Source organism: Pocillopora verrucosa, chromosome 4 (genome assembly GCF_036669915.1).
Source record: "Pocillopora verrucosa isolate sample1 chromosome 4, ASM3666991v2, whole genome shotgun sequence".
In the NCBI taxonomy this organism is placed as follows: domain Eukaryota; kingdom Metazoa; phylum Cnidaria; class Anthozoa; order Scleractinia; family Pocilloporidae; genus Pocillopora; species Pocillopora verrucosa.
In genome coordinates, this window is record NC_089315.1 from 1,586,736 (window position 1) to 1,608,153 (window position 21,418).

The following is a 21,418-nucleotide window of genomic DNA, read 5'->3' on the forward strand; positions in this document are numbered from 1 at the left end:
AATTTTGAATCATGTGATGTCGTGTTCTGGAGAATTTTGATGGGTCAAAAGCTGCTATCACAACAACTACCAAGAGAAAACCCATTGTTTCCATTCCCTGTAGCTTTCCTTTTTGGTGAAAGGTTACACTAAAACCCTACAATTCCTACTAAATTTCCTTCCAATTGACTCCAAAGAGGTCACGCGAAACACATTGAAACTGCGATGTTCACAGCGGACACCACATTTGCTGGCGTGCGTAGCTCCGCCTAACGTTTTTCGCGGGTCGAAATCTGGCTTCGGCAAGCCCGTTCAGGAAAGGTAAGGCTTTGCTTTGTTACTCTTTGACTATATCCTACCGTCATCGATACATTTTATTGACAGTTAATACACTGCCAGATTTCTCGTTGACCGCTTAATTGCGATCTTTGAATGTTTTGCTCGCGTCGTGCATCAATCGTACATGTTTATCACTTCACGTGCCAACTGTAACCTCCAGGTTGCTGTGCTGTTATTTTCTTGGAGTTAAATGAAATCGGTTTGTTTTTTCGCGACAAGATGCCGAAATCTGTTCGTGCATATCAGAGGCGTTAACATTTAAGCCATCAGAGATTTAGATTTCGCCGCTAACACTGTTATTTATGGAGATCGCCTGAATAGGCTGTTGATAGTATTTGTGTCAGGTGAAACTTAAGTAAAACGGCAGCGAAGCGTTGTCTAGATGAATGAAATCTCATTCGCAGTTTTGACTAGAAAACTTCCTATTTCGTTTTCACAATGTTCAAGCTATGTAAAAAAGGTAGGACTGAATCGAACTCCATATTTCCCTGCCTTTGTCAGCATTTTCTACTTAATATGCAAATTAGACTATTCCAACTAAGGAAGGCATTTCAACATTTCGTTTTGTGAAGCAAATTTGTTTATTACACAAGTGAAAAGGGTTTCCAATTCCATATGGAAATTGAATTTGAGATTGAAATTTTTGCTAGGAGAAGAAATGAATTGATTGAAAACAAGTGCATATTTGTTTTTGAAGTTTTATCCCCATTGCAAGGTGGCTCCTACCACCTTTCTGAGTCTCTGACTGCAAGGAACATCCTCACAAATTAGACAATTTGGTGCTAATGATAGAAATTTTCTCTTGTTATAAAAGTAGACATTGGGAAAGAAATATGCTCGCACATTTGTTGGCAAACATTAGCTGTTTACTAATTGGGGAAGCCAACAGTTTTCTGCAGTTGAAGGTTAAGGATAAACAAAAATCAGGGCATGTTTTCCCACCAAATTCAAGCTATTATTTTAGTCTCTTTCAAATATCTTTTATGGGGCAAAATGTTTATGAGCATCTTTTCATCAAAACATTCTCTATGTGGGATGTTAATTTTCTAAAATCTCTATTAGAATTTAAAGAACAAGAGCTTTTGCTTCTTCTAATATATATCTATACATATGGAGACACCAGAAAGCACACCCCAGATAAATTGCATTTCAAAACAAGAATTTCATCAAATTGGAAACTAAGAAAGTTTTAAAATTGTAGAACATCACCTAAGCAGAAACAGCAGATATTCCCTGGTTTTAGTGGGGAAAATAGCCAAAACTAACATCGATTACTCACTAATGAAAACATTTAATGGGTTGCAGGTGAATGTTTTCCCAACACTTGAGTGCTGCATATTGTATTGTTATTGAGTATTTACTAGCCTGAAGTTAGTCAATTACTAATGGCAATAGGACTAAGTAGAGACCAATTCAGTCTTAAATCAAATGAGCGATTAGCAAAATTGTTGATTGCGGGTATGATTACAGACAGAATTGGATGACATGAAGTCCTGTTACCAATTAATCAAATCTATGACAAAATTTGATAAAAATACATTTTTATTATTAAAAAAAAAACAGTCTCAAAGTATGAGACAACAATGCACACACATGACACGTTCTGTCCACTTACAGGCATGATATGTCAACTGTCCCATTAACTCTCCTGTTTCACTGTCCAATTACAAGCATTTCATATTGAGCTGGTGATAATCTATCACATTCAAGAATTTTGTTATAGTTTTTATTAGGTCTGTTATCATGAGTGTGGAAAGCAGGCAGAATTGAATGATAAAAAGTCCTATTACCAATTAACCAAAACTATGACAAAATTTTAGGAAAAAATTAGACATCAGTGATGTGTTTTCATAAAAAAAAAATAAAAAATAAAGAAAAACCTTTAACTCAGGAAAATGGATAACAACAGTGCCTGCACTCGATGCATACTGTCCACACACATAGGCATGACATGTCAACTGTCCTATTACACTGTCCAATTACAAGCATATATAAACTTTCCAATCAGCGCTCAAATTGGGCTCAGGATAACCAATCAAGTTCCAGAAATTTGTTATAGTTTTAATTAAGGCAGGTAATCAACCAAAACCGCTGGCTATCTTGCTATCATTATCTGAGTATTTTCACTCGTATTAACGTGATTGCTGATTAAAAAAAGCTGCACAGTTATTGAGTTATTATTGAACTGCCATCAAAACAATACAAATAAACACATCCTAATTTTGAAGTGGAATGAAATGCACAATTTTCCATTAACAAGGTCAGATATGTAAATTGATACCACATTCAGAATTTGCCTAAAGGTTTCTGAAGACTTCATGGGACAACTGGAAAATTTAGCTGAATAGTTTCCACTCCTTCACATAATCTGACAAATCAAAATGATGTCCACAGTAACTTGGCCTCCTACAGTTTTAAGTTACCTTCTAAATTCAAATTTATTGACAGCCAAACGAAAAGGAAGAAATATAATTTTCATAAGGAATAGTAACACTCAATAAGTGGCAACTAATAGAGGACCCTGGTCACAGTGATAGCAAGAACAATCTTATGTGTGAACTGTGAGAACCTTCACTTTTCAAAAACATCAGGTGATATTCTCTAAGAGCAGTCATGTCAAGTGATTTCACTTTGTCAGTGGTGCAGGATGGATGGACAGTTTGAACTTTTTTTCTAAAGTTAGGATTACAGATAACACCTACCCCTCTGCTAAATCAGTATGAAATGCTTGAGCCACACTCTGTCTCCCTGAGAAGTGCCATGTAAGAAGTTACCTGAAGATTTGAGCTGCTTGAATTTTACAGCAAATAACAACATAGCAAAACTGACCAATTACCTAACAAGACTAACAGCACATAACTGACAGCAATTTTTCACTCAACTTTGATGATGACTTCCACTATGGTTGTTGAAACATCAGTCATCACTGTGGTCAATAGTCTATCTCAGCTCTATCCTTGCTCTGATGATCAGACTACTTGATCCAACATAATTGCCATTGATGTGGACCAAGTTTTTAAGTGTCTATAACAAACAGAAGAACAACTTAATAGTAATCTGTTGTTGCAGGGTGTACTAGCTGATGGATTGTCCTGCCAATCATAGATACAGGTATCACAATTATGCCCCTTCTCCAAGGTTTCTTGGAAAAGAGTGGAAAGGGCAAAATCATGAGGCACGTTTACCTGGAGGACACCGGGGAAGGCATCAGCGTGGCCGAAGAGGAGCAGGAAACATGGCAAAACCAATGAATAGAGAGGACTTGTACCAATCTTATCCATCTCATGCACTTCTAAGAGGACGTGTAAATTCACAACAACAGAAAAATTCTCCACCTTCATGGCACCCAGGTAGATCAATGAATTATGGCCCACCTGACTCACCAGCCACTTTTTACCATCAAAGGAGCACCAGGGTGCATTCTAGAGGAGGTGGATACAGCCACCCACCTAAGGTGCACCCCAAGAGTTTCAGACCAGCCTGTGCAAGCTCCAAAGGTCTAATAAGTATTAAATGAATTGATACAGTGGCAGGGCTTAATGACAGGGCACAAACGTGACTAGCTCTTTCAGTATTTACTTTTTTCAAAGTTTCCCAGAGCCAAATAGACCTCTGAAATAAATTCAGGATTATGTTCACATTTTCTGGGAAAAAAAAAACTGCAGGTTTTGTGTTCAAATTTTAAAGTAAAAAAAATGACCTTTAAAAAATTTAGGGTTAAATTGGCAAACGCTCCCTCTGGTGTTTGTCAATTTAAACTTGTCTGAAGTTGAGTGTCTTGGAAACTAAGGAATAGAAGAAAAAGGAAAATGCAAACATATTTCAGGGCGTGAAATTAATTTTTTTTTCTGATAGCCACTTGGCTCCTAAATTCTTCAAAGTGGTAGCCAATTCAAAAAAAAAGTTGATCGCCATTTTCAAAGACAAACAAAACCTTTTTTTACACTGTCAGCGTTCTAGAGAGACCCTCCAAAATTAAGTTAGGGGAAAGATCTTTAACGTGCTACAAAGTGGACACTAGGAGGGATGATATACAACTCTCAAGCTCACCTAAATTCAAGATGGCATCTAGTTATCGATCGAGATGCACGTGCTGTGTTTTGGAAACAAACTTAACGAGAAAGTTTGCTGCGGATTTATCTTTGCAAATCTTTTTAATTCATGATATCTCTTGGTAAGATTATGATGAAACATTCTAGTCGCCAATTTGGCAACTAATTTTCAGGATTTGGTCGCCAAAGGGAAAAATTTTGTCACATTGGTGCCTGTATTAGGCGCAATTTCATGCCCTGTATTTCTGTGAACAATATCTTATGTTGGTGTTCAATGTATAGCAATTATGTGCAAACACCTGATACATGCAAAGATGAAGCACTTTTACTCTCTATGAATTTTTCCTTTTACTGCATGAGTTGTTTAGACATCATGGTTCTGTTAATTGCCATAAGTGTACCTTTAGTTGGCCCTGTTGCTGTATTAATTATTCTCCTATACTTCTGGCTAAAACAAAGCAATAAGCAAGTTAGTGGATGACATGCAGGTAAAGATGTAAGGTAAAATTAAGAGGCAAATTTTTATAATCTCGTAGTCTTAAACCTGTTCATTATGCTTAGAGTAACTCTAATCTCTAATAAAATCCTGCTTGCACACTGCAGTCATATCTTAATTTTTTAAACAAGATATGGACGAACTAAATCAGGTTTAGTTTGTGTTGAATGCTCAAAAGAAAATTGTAATGAAGAAGTCATTGAACAATTCATTGAAAGTAATTGTCATGCTCTATTTAATTACATCACTCAACTTCAATGTCATTCTCACAGGTGCATCTGTTTCAAATGAAAATGAATTGTCATCAACCACAGAAAGTCAACAAGTGGACAAACATGTAACAGTCAGTGTTAAAAGTTCTTCAAGCCTGACTAAACTGACGAACAACAGAGCACAAGCACAAAAGGATGGACAAACCACATCAACAAGTACCAGTGATAATCCACCATTGGAGAAGAAATCTGAAAACAAGAATCCATCGATCAACAAAGTTGCACCATTTATTCACAAACCATCACATAACTCTTCTAAATTCATTGATGGCACAAATTCATCCTCATTGACTCTTAATAACCCTACCTCTGAAACAGCCTCAGAAGTAAAACATGAAGATCAAGTAAAACTGCATTGTGGCACAGAAGTGCCTCCTATGAATGTGACAGTTTCCAGTGTGTCTCAGATTATGACCAGTACTCCACCATGTCTTGCTTCTCAGGATGGCATGATGACCGTCTTTGCACCAACTTCTGATGGTCAAATGAAACCAATCATTAGGACAATTTGTAGCTGTCAATTAAAGAAGAGATCTTTGAAATATGCAGACAAAGGAAATACAAAAAATGACTCCATTATCATAGACTCTGATGAAGAAGGGGATAACAAAAGCAAAGCAGCAAGTGGCTCTGTTAATGAGCAAGGTACTCCTTGATTTGAGTAAATTATGTGGTAATGGTAAATGTATTTTACAGGAATTTTTCTTCATAAAATTTGGTTAATTATTTCTATTTTAAATGATACTCTGTCTGCTTACTGTAATGATTCGATTTAGTGCCCAGGTGTTTATTTACTTTTGTTACCTCAAAAGAGAGTGCCTATTTGAGACAAAGCACTAGTTAGGGACAGGGCACTTATTTCTCTTTTTGAGAAACAGCACAGTGTGTGAAACAAAGCTTTGAAGTTTATTTTAAAAAATCAAGAAGACTGGAAAGGGACTTGGATCATTCCTGGCTAAAACAATTAGGCAAGCAATTGTCACAAGACAAGTTAAGACAAGGTCATTTGTTTGAAGGAACTGTGCCATCACATGGATATAATAGTCAAGAGAAGGAGACAAAGACTTCTGTCTTTCTAATAAGGCTTAATGTGAGAAAAGGAAGATAAACCACAATTTATATTAATTTCCATGTACTCTAGCAATGCCATTACCTAAACAGAATAGGGGTACTTATTGGAATGAAAGTACTTACTTAATGTGGGTGCTTATTTGATTAGGGCGCTTATTAACAAAAAACAAAATTTGAGTTGGGTGCTTATTAGAGAAGGAGCACTTATTGAAGCAAGTGCACTAACTCATGTTATTATGGTAACTTCTGACTTAATCTGCTTCGTTTAAGTAAAGAAATATTATGTAACAAAAGTATTTTCAGCTCATAATCATTATAAAGAAAATTTTGGCCTGGGCCTTAATATAGATGTATTCACTTCAAGAAGGAAATGTCTCATGTAAATGTGATTATTTTATCTAAAGCATTATATTTGATCTCTGGTTTGGTTCCCCTTTGATAACTGTAAATTGTGTTGTTGTTTTTTTTTTTTTTTTGTAATCTGTGTTGATTTGTTTGGAACCAGATGTAAGAGTACCACCAGAAAGCTGCCCCCTTATGAAGGACGCATCAAGTGAAATGGATCAACTGGTAAGTTATATAAGCAATAGAATACCAGAGTTTATTATTGATGGTCTTTGAGCATGTAGAAGTTTGGAGTTTAAAGCAGAATGAGAGGATAATACAATTGAACTAATTTCATGTCTTTTTTTGTCAATACTTAAGGTGGATTTGGTAACTATACTAGTGTTTATTATTTGTGGTCTCCAAACTACTCAAGCCTATAGAAGTTTGGATTTTAGAGTAGAGCTTGCATTGGATGGGTTTGGTAACATTTCCTTCCAATTCAAAGTTATCCAGTGCTCATTATTTGCAAATATTTACCAAACACCTTTTATGGAGTAGATGTATAATCAAATAATTCATTTTATTTGACATTATTTATCAATTTTTTCCCCAGAGTTGTCAAGATACACCAAAAAAACGTATGAATACTACACTCATTAATTACTTTTGTGAAGTTTGAATGTTGAGGAATTTTTTTGATACTAATAAAAAATATGATTTTTGTTCAAGAAGGAAGTGTTTTTCTTTTTTTATTTGCATGTCCATGGCTCAGCATTCACAAAGATTTTAATAATTGTCATTGTCTCTATTAGGTGCCAAAATGAGTACAGATTGTGCTTCAGTAAACAAGTGAGTGAAGTGAAATGTTATTAATCCTACAAAGGATGTATATATTGTATGCTCAAATATTGTACAGGCCTGGATTTTTTTTCAGGCCTTATTTTCACTACTGTTGAAGTAGTGTTCATGGCTGCAAAGATCACTTTCCTTCATTTCTTAATAGGTAGTTCACATATGTGATTTTCATATATTTACAGTCATTTATTCATCACTTCTTGGGTTTCTTACAAACCAACATAATGACCAGCTCCCAGTGGGCTTGTTAGATTAGTTGGTAGAGCACTGCACCAGTATTGCAGAGGTCATGGGTTCAAATGCCATACAGACCTGCATTGTTTTCAGGCCTCATTTTCACTACTGCTAAAGCAGTGTTCCATTCTAAGTTACAGGGCACAAATGAAAATGTTAGTGATACTTTCAAGATTGACAACTTCATATATTGTAAAATTTTATCAAAATTCTTTGTAGATGTTATATTTTTGCACTGTTGTGTGGGCATGTGGCAAGTTAATTTCAAAACTGAAACATGTTTTTCACAGAGTCACACAGTTTTCAGTGGCTGTTTTAAATATGCTGCCCCTTTTTTGAGAGTTGCTACTGGACGGTATAGTTTGGTTTTTGAATGGTGGTGATGGGATGAAACTGGTACATTGGGCTCAACTTATTTTAAAACTAAATTAAAGATTACATTTACATTGTAAGTGTGGTAAGTATCCTTCTTTGTGATCTACAGTTTGTCTCTGCACAATCAGTCAGCATCTTTAGTCAGTACCCAATCATCAAGTCCTGGCTGTCCAGTAACAGAATCCATATCAGAAACAGCATCTAGGGTAGGGGACAGTATACAGAGAATGAATAATGGGGGTAAGTTTCTAAACAAACCGTATGCTTTGTCCATTGGGAATATAACAAGATTTGGATTGTATCAACATTTGGTTGTATCAACATAGCTGATAAATGAAAATTGGCCACCCTTAAGAGTTTCTAAAACTGATGTTTGAAGTGTAGCCCTTCACCAGAGTTACAAAAGTATTTTCAGCTGATAATGAGGGTGAAGATCTGAATATTTGATCAGAGCTTTAAAATGTATGTCTTAATTCAAGAGAAGAGACTGTGTTTTTGTAAATGAGATTAATTTATCCAAAGCATTACAGAACATCTGATTCTCTGGTTTGTTTCCCGTTTGACACCTGTAAAAAGTTTTGGAATTTTTTTTTTATGTAATCTGTGTTGATTTGTTTGCAATAAGCTGCAAGAGTACCTCCAGAAAGCTGCCCCCATATGAAGGACTCAACAAGTGAAGTGGATCAACCAGTAAGTAAAATGATCAGAAATACATGTGACAGAGGTTCATGGTTTCCATATTGCTCAAGCTTAAAGAAGTTAGGAATTTAGTTGTTTTAGAAACACTTTACAATACAATAAGTGACTTAAAGCAGACAATGACCAGAATGAGAGGATGTGACAAATTAACTAATTTCTGCGTTTTCACTTTTGTTTTTCACTCCTTATGTTTTTAGCATTACACTGGTGGGTTTGGAAACTTCTTGCACCAGTTTCAGTTTCAGTTCCAGCTAATTATTTACAAATGTTTAACAGAAACACCTTTCTGTACATCCTTTCCTTTATGAGAAAGTTCCAATATGATTGAAATAAAATAATCAGATAAATCATTTTATTTGACAAAAGTGATTCATTTCTTCTTTTTTTTTTTTTTTTTTTAGAGTTGCCAAGATTCAACAAGAAAACGTAGGAATACTTTATTCATTTCTTACTTTTGTCAATTTTGAATGTTGAGTCAGTTTTGTTGGTGCTATTGAAAAGTATGGTTTTCATACCAGAAGGGAGTGCTTTTCGCAGGTAACTGCGTGTTTTTCAGCGAAAACAGGGTTTGATTTACTGTCCTTGTCTTTGTTAGGAGCAAAAATGAGTACAGATAGTGCTTCGGGAGATAGGTGAGTTAAATTTGAACAATCCAACCCTAGGCTGTACAGATATTTACCTCAAGTTACAGTGAAAGATGTTGGTGATGCTGTGAAGAATGACAACTTTGAATATAGTGAACGTCTATCAAAGTTTTTTGTTAATAAAATGATATATTTGTACACTGTCGTATAGCCATGTGGCAAGGTTATTTCAAAAGTGAAACATTTTTTTACAAAGCGTCACACCTCGGTGCGTATTTACAAGACACTTAAATCTCCCTGATCATTCTAAGCTGCATATGACAGTCTGCGGCCCTATCCTACCTCTAGGCAGTTTGAAAAGCTGCAAAATTCTCGAATGAAAATTTACCTTTTAAATAGGCACTCCTAATCCCCACGATATCAACGAATGCTTTTCGTGAAACTAATTTATTCTTATTTATTCTCGTTAACATGTTCCCACTAATAGCAAATTATCTTGTTATACTTCGCCACCGACGTAACACCACAGTTTCCTTAGAAACTAACCCCCTTTACGATATTTACATAGTTTGGTAAAATCGAAACTTGTTCAGTGAGCTTCACGTGTTGTAAAACTAGATTGAAGATTGCGTTTACAATGTAGGTGTGGCAAATATCTATCTTTGTGATCTACAGGTAATTTAGTGTTAACAACTGGGTTGAAAACGTAAATTAGCCACCGTAAAGGGTAAAAAAGCTGACGTTTCGAGCGTTAGCCCTTCGTCAGAGCGATTCGTCCAATCGCTCGGACGAAGGGCTAACGCTCGAAACGTCAGCTTTTTTACCCTTTACGGTGGCTAATTTTCGTTTTCAACCCAGTTGTTAACACTAAATTACCTGCTATACTCTCCCACCGACGCAGCACCACAGTTTCTTTAGAAACCTACCCCTTTATTCATTTGTGATCGACAGTTTGTCTCTGCACAATCAGTCTGCACCTGTGGTCAGTACCCAAGCATCAAGTCCTAGCTGTCCAGCAAAAGAGTCCATAACAGAAACAGTATCCAGGGTAATTGACAGTTTAGGGCATAGTCTGGGTGATGTCTGTAGCAGCAGTACCTCATCAGACTCACTATCTCTAGTTACTGCAAACTTAACAGGTATAGTTGACAATTATTCTTTCATATTCCTTCCGTATCTCCATGTAGCAAGCGAGCAGGAAGAAAAATATTTCAGAGAGATATCTCAAAATTTTAACTAGTGCAGGCTACTAGGCTCTTTTCGCTGATTTGTAGACCATTCGTAATTGTGGTTCACAGTGTTTCGGCTTAGATACCATGGCTTATAAACTAATTAAAAGTTCAGGAACTGAAGTTTTCCCTTTTTTTTTTTCTTCAATATTTTTTTAACTAACGATTATCTATTATTTTACTCTTCATTCTAAGATAACGGTCAGCTTCTAGGTGATCCGCAGATCTTACGGGGAATATTGAGTGTATGTAAAGAAACGGCAAGGTAAGACAAACTGGACCTTTTTCAGATTATAACTCATCCATTTTGATACCTTTCTGTCCTTATATGATTTTACCATTTTCAAAGTACCGAAGGGCATTAAAAAATTCTTTGTTGATAGAAATCTTTAGTTTAACTTAATTATGGGAGGGGCTAATGTAATTACTCGCATTAGGTTTTAAGTATTGTATGGTAAAGAATACACCTCGGTATGCACTGACTAAACCAAGTTAGAGTTATGTATATTGTAGTATGCTGAGCGTTTCAGTTTTCGATTTATTGTTGTTGTCAATTTAAAAATGAATATAATTCTCCCTTTTCAGACCACTGAAGAAGTTCAAGTCGTCTCCAAGAAATTTGTACACCGCAGCGAAAGACTGTAATATCCAAAAAGTTATTGCTCTCTTGGGTAACTATCAGTATCAAATCGTCCTCTACTTAAGGGCTTACGAAAAAGTCACAAGTTCTATCTTGTTTGTGATTCCTAATACTTAGAGTGTTCCTGAGTTAGAGTAACTGGATAAAGGTCAGAACGTCCTAGTTAACACCGAGAACCACTTCCTTTCTATCCTTCAGTCGCGGGGTGTGATCCTAACCAACAACTGATGAAAGCCAAAGGAAAGACAGCGTTGCATGCAGCTGCTGCGGGAGGTTACGTCGACATAATTGCTTGCCTGAGACTGGTAAAAGAATAAGAATACTACCGATATTTTCGTCCCATAGGAAAAGAGTCATTCTTATGGAACTGGGAATTTTTTTCAAAAAAGTTTAAAGCAGTACGTAGATCTGAAACTCAACGTCACAGACTAAGATTAATTATACGTACTGTGAGTTAATACAAAGTTTACTGTGCTTCTCTCTGGCGCACCAGCTTGATCAATTGTGAAAGATTCAAAAGAAAAATATTTAGTTTGATTGCCAGGAAGATGTTCTCTAATATCACCAGCTGCTAGAAGGACTCTATGTCGAGTGAGTCCTGGTGGTGTAAGGAAGAATCAATTTCTTGCCTCTATATCTTTTAATGATGACTGAAGTTTGTCTTTTTTTTTTAATTGTTTTATAGGCGGGATGCGACTTAAATCTTGTAGACTATGAAAATAGAACCCCAATTGTAAGTAGCTAACATTGCTTTCTCTCTTTTGAATTTCAACTAATGGCAAAAAATTGATTAAAACAAAGAAGACAAAAAAGAAGCAAAATTGAGCGTTTTCTATTGTAGCAGCTTCCACTTGTCTGCAGACCATAATACTTGAAAGAGTTAATTTTATTTAGCATGTAAGGATACTTTCCTCTATGTAATTGTTGTAAGCGTTTGTACTTCCAATTTTTTTTAATCAAACAAATCTTCTTTCTCTGTGATAGTTTGATGCTGTTAGTAACCACAAAGTGAAAGCCATCGAATACCTTATTGATTGCGGTGCAGTCTTGGGAACCAAGGTAGGACTGGGAATGTATAGCAGCCAGATAACAGAACAACGACTCAAATGTTTCCAATCCCAGCGCCATTACAAACTGCTTGTGGTGTTGGCCATAATTCCACTTGTGTTTATTTTTAGGATACTAAAGGTATGACATGTCTTCATTTGGCTGCCCGACAGGGGCACCCGGACCTGATAAAATTACTACTCAATACAGGAAAATTTGATATGAACGAAAAGGTGAGGAATGTTTGAGCAATGTTAAATTAATTTTTTTGTAAGAATATGGTTATTTTATGTAAGGGGGTGGGGGAGGTGGGAGATTTATGATTGAAACTCTTCTTCTGACAAGGAAATAAAGAATTAACATCATAATTGAAAGCGTGAATAACTTTGATCTCAGTAGACGAATCCATTCACCTGACATTTTGTAAAATTGGAAACTGAAACTCGCACAGATTCCAACCTGAAAGGTGATAGGTTATACCCTGCAAGAGAGGCATGCTCGATTTTTCCAAATGAACTGGATTTATTCAAGTTGACTGCCTTTTTTCGGATTCAGCAGTTTCATCAGCGATAAGGTGGCGTAATATTAAGGGTGATGAAGTTTGGAACGCGGCCCTAGGGCTGGTTCACCTTGGTGTGTTCTCATAATAATAATGATAATAATTTATTACTTATTAGGCGCAAATTAACATCTGAATATGATTAAATGTGCCTTACAACACTTTGCGGGGGACTTTGGTCAGACTGCATTGAGCAGCTTACAATTTTTTTGAAGGAGATTTAGGAGATGCCCCCGATTTCAGAATCTAGGGCAGACCACAACACCGGGAACTACGTCCCCTACTCCTTGAGATAAGTGTGTGGGTTCTTCAACGTTCCTGACCTCCCGCACAGTAGTCCGGCGCTCATCCACGTGAGCTAACCAGGCGGCGGTTTCTTAGGCAAGAGAATTACTCTCGTAGACCCTCTTTCCACTCAGGAGTACAATTTTTTACTGGCGAATTGTAAGGGAAAGTTGCCGTGTTGCTCAAGGGCAACCATACTGTGATGGACTCGATACCCATCAATGGGGTGCAAAAATGGTGCAATTCGCTTTCGGCTACAGTAACCAGGATAAAGTCTTGCCACAGCAGATCACCTTTGCGTGAACTTGCGAAGTACGTTTAACCAGAAAGATATACTTTGAACCTTTTATGTCGGTGTCCTGAGGCGCTAAACTTACTATTGGACCAACTGATTAAGCTCATATTGGCAGAGGCCGGTGGTTAATAGACTTGTTTCCATGCCACACTCAACAGGATGACGGAGGATGGACTCCTATAATGTGGGCAGCTGAAGACAAACATCGTGATGCTACTCAGCTTTTGATTGAACAGGGCGCTAATGTCCACATTAGAGATGAAGTAAGAAAACCTCAAAAACCTTGAATTCCTTTTAAGATTTATAGATAACTTGTCGCTAGAGTCGCATATCGATACTTCGGAGGCACAGTGAGGTCATTAAGAATCTTAACGCTTTTTTTTCTTCTCTATTTTGTTTTGCTATTTCATTTAGAAAAAATCTTCTAGCGCGGGTCGTCATTTATGTACATGTTTATTTAATTTGGCAATACACTTCATAAAACAACTACTGCTTATCGTGTTAAAAGGACGGTTGATTATTCCTTAAGGGATGACCATCTGTTGAAAAGATTCGTTAACTCTTTACACTTTAATATCAGTCTGCAAGTTCTCCATACTGTTCTCTATACATTTCCTGTGCTACTTAAAAGGAGAATTTGTCCAACAATCAAGAGCTTTTTGAGTTTGTGATCATTTCCTTTATTCTCATGACCTTAATGTTTGATTCAAGGCTGGTACTGTTGAAAGAAATTTGATGCTTATCACTCTCGGGTTAAAGGGTTAAATTTCTCCAGTGAATTTCTTTTTTTTTCCCGATTCCACCAATGTTTACTTTTGGTTCTTTAATTTGCAAAGTTCTCCCTTGCCAACTTTGAAATAAACGTCCCCTTTATATGACCAAGACATCATATCATTTCCCTTAGGAGCTTAACACTCCCCTTCATTGGGCAGCGTTGTCCGGAAATCTCGAAGTGTGCAGACTTCTTTTAGAGGCTCATGCCGATATAAACAGTTTGAATATATTCAAGGAGACATCTCTGTAAGTAATGAATGTAGTTATAGTACTTTGGGTGTAAACAGCTACTTTGTGCACCTTATTAATGTTCAAAATGGTGGGATAAGCTTTGAGTTGTAAACAACTGCAAGTGTATATTGAGATGAAAAGAACGATCCACCGCGGAACACCGCGGAACACTGCTAACACCAACTTAAGGCCATTTTGCTCGAAGAGCTTTTTCTTGTCAGTTACATTCAACTTTCTTAAAGGCCCCTGTCCTAGTGTTTCTCTTTTCCTTGGCATTTCGAGGTTGCAGCGAAAAACTGCACTTGAAATTTTAATCAGTTTAGTATGATTAACATATTTTGGGTCAAAACATCACAGTTGAATTGATAATGTTGTGCCTTGGTGGTTTCGTTTCAGACATATTGCTGCGAGAGAAGATTGCTACAACTGTGTGCAGTGAGTATGATATTTTTTGATATGACTATACAATCCAGAAAACTAGTGCCATTGTGACACTGATGAAATCTTTTGTTTACTGAAGTGAATCGGCTCTGAGTTAAGAATGAAAGCGACAGATCAAGTATAGTTTAAGCTCTCATGATCAGTATCTTTTTAGTGAGGAGTACCAACCTATTGATGTCAAAATTGTGCTAGGTTGTTAGTCAGTCGGGGAGCAAACATTTACATCAAGAACAAAGACGGCCAGACACCTCTCACGGTACGATAGTGTTGTTGTATTTTTGTAAAAATTCATTCTGTTGTCGTAAGTCCATGTCATGAATGATCTAAAATTATCGCTCCAGTATTACCTAGAGATCGAGTCCTTCATGAGGTGCTAATGGAATATTATCGGGAAACACCTAAATTTTGCAGGTTGCCAAACCTGATACGAAAAGTAAAAACTTGTTGCATTCAAAAGTCGAGTTGGAATCATGTCAGGAATTTATAAGACCGCGGATCCTTCACAGGTACTACAAATTTCTTTACTTGCTCGACCTTACCTATAATTTCCTAGTATTGTTACTTAACATATTCATGTATGTACACCTTATTTGATGGTTTAACATGTTTAACATTCAGATGATTTTATTGCGAAAGACTGACGTTGTTAGTTTGTGTCGTTGGTGACTAACGCCAAGGTCAGTCGTGTGCTAGTAAGGACGTAAGTAAAGAAGCAAGAGCACCGAATATGCATGAACATTTTTTAATTACCGCTTTTTTTTTGTTCTGATTTCATTAATAGTGATATTTCCCGTGGGCAAGAAAATGTTTCAATATCTTGTATTAACGAGGTGGGTATGCCCTTGTATTTGTAAATTATAACTTGGGATAAGTCTCAGTGTAACTTGTTGTGATCAGATCGCACACCTTGCGTCACTTTTTAAAGTCGAGTTTATTTTTTTCTTGTCCTTCGTGCTCGCTGGTCTTTTTTTGGGAGGGTTCTTTGTGTCGTACGCTTTTCCTCCGTGCGTAAATTCCAGTCAAAAAAGGAATCATAAGAGGAAGACATGTCATTTAAATATTCAAGGCGGTGAAGCCGCGTTTTTCCAGCACCTGGTTATTTATTGTTTGACGTACTCTAATCGTTATCTTAGAGTCCAAAAAAATCGACAAATAGCTAGGTAATAGGGTAAATAATGTCTCCGTATCGAGTGGTTGTGACATGAAGCATTTTTCATCGCGCAATTCGCTTTCGTCTTGGAAGTACTTAAAGTGTCGAAAAGGTCTGCAGGAGAAACCTAAAGGCTAGTGAATACGATTCTTGTCAAGCTAAATGCATCAACATGAAGACTTATGAATACTGTGGACCAGGTGACGAATCTGTGACTCTGACTCGAATCTGTTTTTACCTTAAATCAGGTTGACGACGTACCATTTCCGGACTTCACATTTGTCAAAGAATCCTTTGAAATTTACAACGGGACGATAAACTGGAGTATTTCAAAATTTGAGGTATGTTGAGGTAGAAGGAAAAAAGACGTTCGTTGTTTCTTATAATTCTGTGATGTTCTGAAGAAATATTCGTATTCTGTAGGGATGTGCTTGTGACGGTGACTGTCGCAGTGGAAGAGCGTGTAGGTGCTCTGAGAGGAGCGAACGGCAGAGAATATGGTACAACGAGGTAAATCGATACAACCTTCCATGTTGTTATTTTGTGGGCGCTCTTAGTGCAACTTCCTGGGGAAAGTCGCCCAGGAACTGAAATCATGAATGGAAAGTTTACCTTACGTGCTTAATGTCGTTTGAATACCTTAAGAATACGCATGACTTAGTATAGCAAGTTTGTTATTAAGGCAATGGAAAGGAAAAGATACGGCTGTGTTAAGGATTTAGCAAAGTATGAAACTTTCAAATATACTTCAGTTGAATGATTCTGTGGGAAAAATGGTCGAGAGAACTTTCTGTTAAACGTGTAGCTGACAACACCATATTACAGTGGCCTAGTTTATACGGAAACCTCCCTTCCTTCGTTCTTAACGTAATTAGTGAATGCAAAAACTATGGAAGTACAATAAATCTGCAATTCGTTTGCTCTCCATTTGTTATAGGAAGGTTTGTTAAAAGGCGACCTGCAGAAGTACGACAGGCCACTCGTGTTTGAGTGTAACAGAATGTGCAACTGCTGGTCGTACTGTAGAAACAGAGTGGTACAGAAAGGAATGCAGTATCCCTTACAACTGTACAGAACATACAGAAAAGGTTACCTCAATAAAACTACTAATGAAACCTAAAAAGAGAATGGGAAACAAAATACGTCAAGGACTTTAAACGAATATTTCATAAAACGTCTTAAGTGACGACTGCAACTTTAGAATCAGTTGAAATTGTACCAAGAGTAATATCCCACTGAGTATCCTACTCAACTAACTGCAGATAAAAATTTTTCCCTATCGATGTTAGCTGAGGGATATGCTCCAGTAACAGATTTTTGCGAGCTTATTTAGTCTCGTTTTACTTTTTCTGTTGAATGCAAAACTTATTTTGGCTTTTATTGTATGTTTATTGTAGGTTGGGGTGTCAGAAGCCTTGCCGAAATTCCGCAGGGAAGTTTTGTTTGTGAATACACTGGTGAATTAATTTCTGACACTGAGGCGGATGCGCGAGATGATGACGACTATCTTTTTGACTTAGATTGTAAGGTATGGACAAAGCCTGCTGCAAAAAGTACTTTGTTTCGATTGAATATTACTCTTGGGTGGCGAGACCCACACGATCTAGTTTTGTCAGTCACCTAACGAGACCAAAGCATTGGTTGTCACGTAAATATTTGTTAGACTAGGGATATGGTTTAGCCGTTCTTTTTATGGATAATCGCCTTAGGTGTGGCGCTTTAAATGGCCGAGTTACGTCATATGTTAATTTGTTTCTTTTTTCAGGAGAATGCTCACGAATTGTTTTGCATTGATGCTAAGCATTATGGTAATATCAGCAGATTTATCAATCACTCGTGCGAACCAAACGTCTTCCCGATACGAGTTTTCATTCATCATCGGGTTAGTGCTGCTGACCATTTAATGTCCCACGGCTGAAGTAGTGAATGCAGTTGACATGGACAGAACCGTGTTCACAGTGATATATGTAGGAATAATTATGTATTCCTACCCCCTACGTCCTACTTCCTGCATGTATCTTTACCATTGAAAGAAAGCGTAGCACATTTTAAAGGGGCTTTGTGCCAGTGAAAACTCTTGGTTAATATAGAAGACCAAACAAGGCCGCTCGGGAACAAAAATGATCGACTATTGCTGATATCAAGTTCTTATTCTATAATATATTGTTCCTTAATAAAGATTTATTTCAACTTTGAGTATGTTTGTAGATTTAAGAAGACTAAGAAACTTGCATGTTCTAGGTCAGCTTTGATGATTCTCTAGTCGGCGATGAAAATAATGAAGTTAACTCTTTGTAAATACCTTTAAGATATTCTCATTTTAAGGTCGTAATTTTGAAAATTAAATCTACGTTTATTTTAGGACGTTAGATTTCCAAGGATTGCCTTTTTCGCAACAAAAGAAATTAATGTACACGACGAGATATGGTGAGTACGTCGTCGCATGATATTTCAATTACCATTATTTTAGAAAGATCTGTGGTTTTTAAAGAAATCTCCTCAAAGTTTTGCATGTCTTCCGCAGTGACGCATCTTACAGTGACGTTCTAACTGTAGTGCTATCAATATGACCACGTGGTCGGCTGCTTTCACTTCATTTCAAAGTGATTGCTGATGAAATCGTACAATTTTGATTGAAACACAATTTAGCAAACGTATATAGCAGAATTTCCCAGGTGTGAGTGGAGGTAAATGTTTGATTTACCGTTAGGCGGGTTTAAATGTGTGAAGCGATTCTGCATCTAGAATTTGCTCGAGGGCTCGTGCGGACTTCGTGGAACGCTTGGGAAATTTTAAATGAATAGTTCCCAGTGTAACATGTAATCTGACGAAATGAGATGGCGTCTGCGATAACCTAGATGCCAAGAATATGTTTTTAGTCTCAAACGTTTTGGCAGCCCTTTATTAATCGATTCTGCATCTAGAATTTGCTCGAGGGCTCGTGCGGACTTCGTGGAACGCTTGGGAAATTTTAAATGAACAGTTCCCTGTAGAACATGTAATCTGACGAAATAAGATGGCGTCTGCGATAACCTGGATGCCAAGTATATGGTTTTAGTCTCAAACGTTTTGGCAGCCCTTTATTTGTGGCTTTTTCTTCTGAATCAGGAAGATAGGCAATTTGCTCTGAAGCTGATGGTAATTTTAAGTTTCCTTATTTTTCAGCTTTAACTACGGGGATAGATTCTGGTCGGTAAAACGGAAAGAGTTTTTCTGTGAATGCGACACTCCAAGCTGCAAGTATCGCGATCGTAACAGATAACCTTTCTTGTTCTCTGAACACAATTCTTTTTTGCCATCTTCCTTGTGTTGTCTTCATCATTATGATACAATCCGTTTCATTTTCGTTTTAAAAAATAACGTTTCAGGCTCTGCATTATTTTTATATGTCAATACTGTGCTTCCAGATTGTAAGGTTTGCTTTTTATGCCATGTTACCAAGCAACCGCTCGGATATTTTTTAGAAAACCTTGGATTTTAAATGTTTGAAGTGTTTAGTAGTTTTTAAATCTTGTAAGGGCAACCTCTATTAGTTCTTTTACCTCTAAGCTCTGAATATCGATTCTCTGCCATGTCAGCCATGTATTTCTTAATATTTAAGATCTAATAATTTGTTGTTCAATCGAACAGCACTCCTAGGTTTTTTCTTTTCGTCACCCTTCCACTTGAAAATATATCGATATTTTTATGGATCAATACCTTTTTGTCTATTTGGTCAGCGGCTCTCTTGTACGTGGAAAACTTCCTCATTCATATGGGTTTTTGTGACTTAAAGCAAAATTGAAAGCATTAATACAAAATGTACATCAGTACATTTAAAGTACGTATTAATTTGAAATGTTTTTAAGTCACTGTTTTTTAACCAAGCCATCTTTTTTTTTTTAGTATTTCATTAATCGGATCAGATATATTAACCATTAGTCTTAGCGGTAATTCATCGTGAACAAAATGTAACATTAAGATTTGACATGTAAAAAGTTGCCAGCCGTACTGTGATTTAGCATTATATTACAAAACTTACCCGTAAGGCGAGTGAAAGGTTTGATTTTGGGATTTAATACATTAAGTTTCTATATATATTTATAACAACGACTATGCCTGATAACATTCAACATTCCAAGAGAGTTGATAACTTTTATCCATCTACAATCTATATATTTTATTGGCTTATCTGTGTTGCTAGGATCCCTTATCATTTATTTTGCATCCAGTACTTTTGTGTCTCCGTTGTGTTCCTTGATGCGGGTTCGAGTGGTATTGGCATAAGGCAACTTAATAACCTCATCCTAACTTGTATTGGAAAGATTGGAAAGGTTACCGAAACAGTACGATATGCGAGAAACTGCATGCACAACTAAACTTTATAATCATGTGGAACGTTGTGACAGTTTTTTCGGTCTGGATTTCTACTTTCTTTTGTGGAATACGTCCACCTTTCTTTAGCTCTATCTTAAGAATATTCAAGGTATAGAGTGTTTTGCCTTTTACGTGGGCGTAATCTGAAATAAATGTATTTTATCCAATTGTGTCTTGTTTGATTTGGTGCGAAGATGGTGGTGCAATCCATCGTTTTTTATTCACTTCTTTTTTTCTCTGTACTGAAATATCTCTCCTGCATTTTTCGCAGCCAATCGGCACGCGAAAACGTTTTCATATTTATATGTAGTTACTTGAGTACAAGTAAAATGACAAATAAAACCGAAGGTGAACGTACATCAGAAAAACAGAACCGATTGTTATTGGCTCCAATGTAGATTAGATAGCCTATTCGATAACTGCTGGGTGGTGAACATGAACTAGTGGTCGCTTAGAGTCGTGCTAGATTTCGAACAAGAAAGTTGAAAGCGGCTACCATCAGCTGGAATGCATTAGCAATAAAACGAGATATCATATTGGAGTCGTGTTATGCATTTTTTTGTGGTTTAAAAGAAGTAAACCACTCTGTCGTGGCTTAAAATATTTATTCTGGGGTTGGTAAGCCTCAGAGAGCGGCCATTTTGTATTTATGGGTGTAATATGTTGTCGAAGATCGTTTATCTCATTATTCGTTCATCTTCGTGACTTAGATTTCGCACGGCGGCTTTCCTACACTCAGCTCTTTTTCTAAGTGCGGACTACAGCTAAGAGTTGACCTCTCATAGACCAAGAACTGTTTTGAATAAAGCTTTCGTTCCAAAATGTTTCTTAGCCTGTTTCGTCTTGCTGCTTATTTTATAGATTCCATGTAACACGAGATCTCTTCACACACGAACAAATTTGCATATGTACTTTGAAATCAGATCCGCAGACCTGTTTGCACACGTGCGAAAAAATTTACGATTTTTGTCTTTTAACTTGATTTTAGAGTAAAAACTTAACATGCATTTATCGCTTTTTTCATTGAAAATAAGTTGTTTAAATGTTCTTTCGCCGCAGCTTTTTTTGGGAAATGATGATTTATAAAGGTTTACTGCGCATTGTGTTTGCTTTTCCGGTTTCTCCAAA

General features: G+C 36.8%; 1 protein-coding gene across 2 annotated transcripts; it reads left to right on the top strand.

Annotated features, from left to right (window-relative positions):
- Positions 1-174: 174 nt before the first annotated feature.
- On the top strand, positions 175-20,438 carry LOC131772662 (uncharacterized). Of its 2 annotated transcripts, none has more exons than XM_059088621.2 (30): positions 175-300; positions 3,388-3,815; positions 5,139-5,783; positions 6,715-6,779; positions 7,150-7,174; positions 7,349-7,385; positions 8,110-8,240; positions 8,626-8,690; positions 9,101-9,125; positions 9,295-9,331; positions 10,235-10,422; positions 10,708-10,777; positions 11,098-11,183; positions 11,351-11,457; positions 11,838-11,885; positions 12,137-12,211; positions 12,331-12,432; positions 13,497-13,601; positions 14,243-14,358; positions 14,740-14,778; positions 14,977-15,040; positions 15,196-15,290; positions 15,566-15,614; positions 16,183-16,275; positions 16,358-16,444; positions 16,872-17,022; positions 17,332-17,462; positions 17,700-17,816; positions 18,297-18,361; positions 19,100-20,438. In XM_059088621.2, the coding sequence occupies exons 2-30, from the start codon at positions 3,401-3,403 to the stop codon at positions 19,194-19,196; spliced, it is 3,330 nt and encodes a 1,109-aa protein (XP_058944604.2). In that variant the 5' UTR covers positions 175-300; positions 3,388-3,400; the 3' UTR covers positions 19,197-20,438. The 2 variants fall into 2 exon arrangements, with proteins under 2 accessions (XP_058944604.2, XP_058944605.2); XM_059088622.2 differs by having other exon boundaries at positions 3,388-3,668.
- Positions 20,439-21,418: the final 980 nt, after the last annotated feature.

Coding starts and splice junctions, on each gene's coding strand:
- LOC131772662 (XM_059088621.2), top strand. CDS start 3,401: ATGGATTGTCCTGCCAATCATAGATACAGGTATCACAATTATGCCCCT. Junction 10,423..10,707: donor AGTTACTGCAAACTTAACAG/GTATAGTTGACA, acceptor CTTCATTCTAAG/ATAACGGTCAGCTTCTAGGT. Junction 14,359..14,739: donor ATATTCAAGGAGACATCTCT/GTAAGTAATGAA, acceptor GTTTCGTTTCAG/ACATATTGCTGCGAGAGAAG.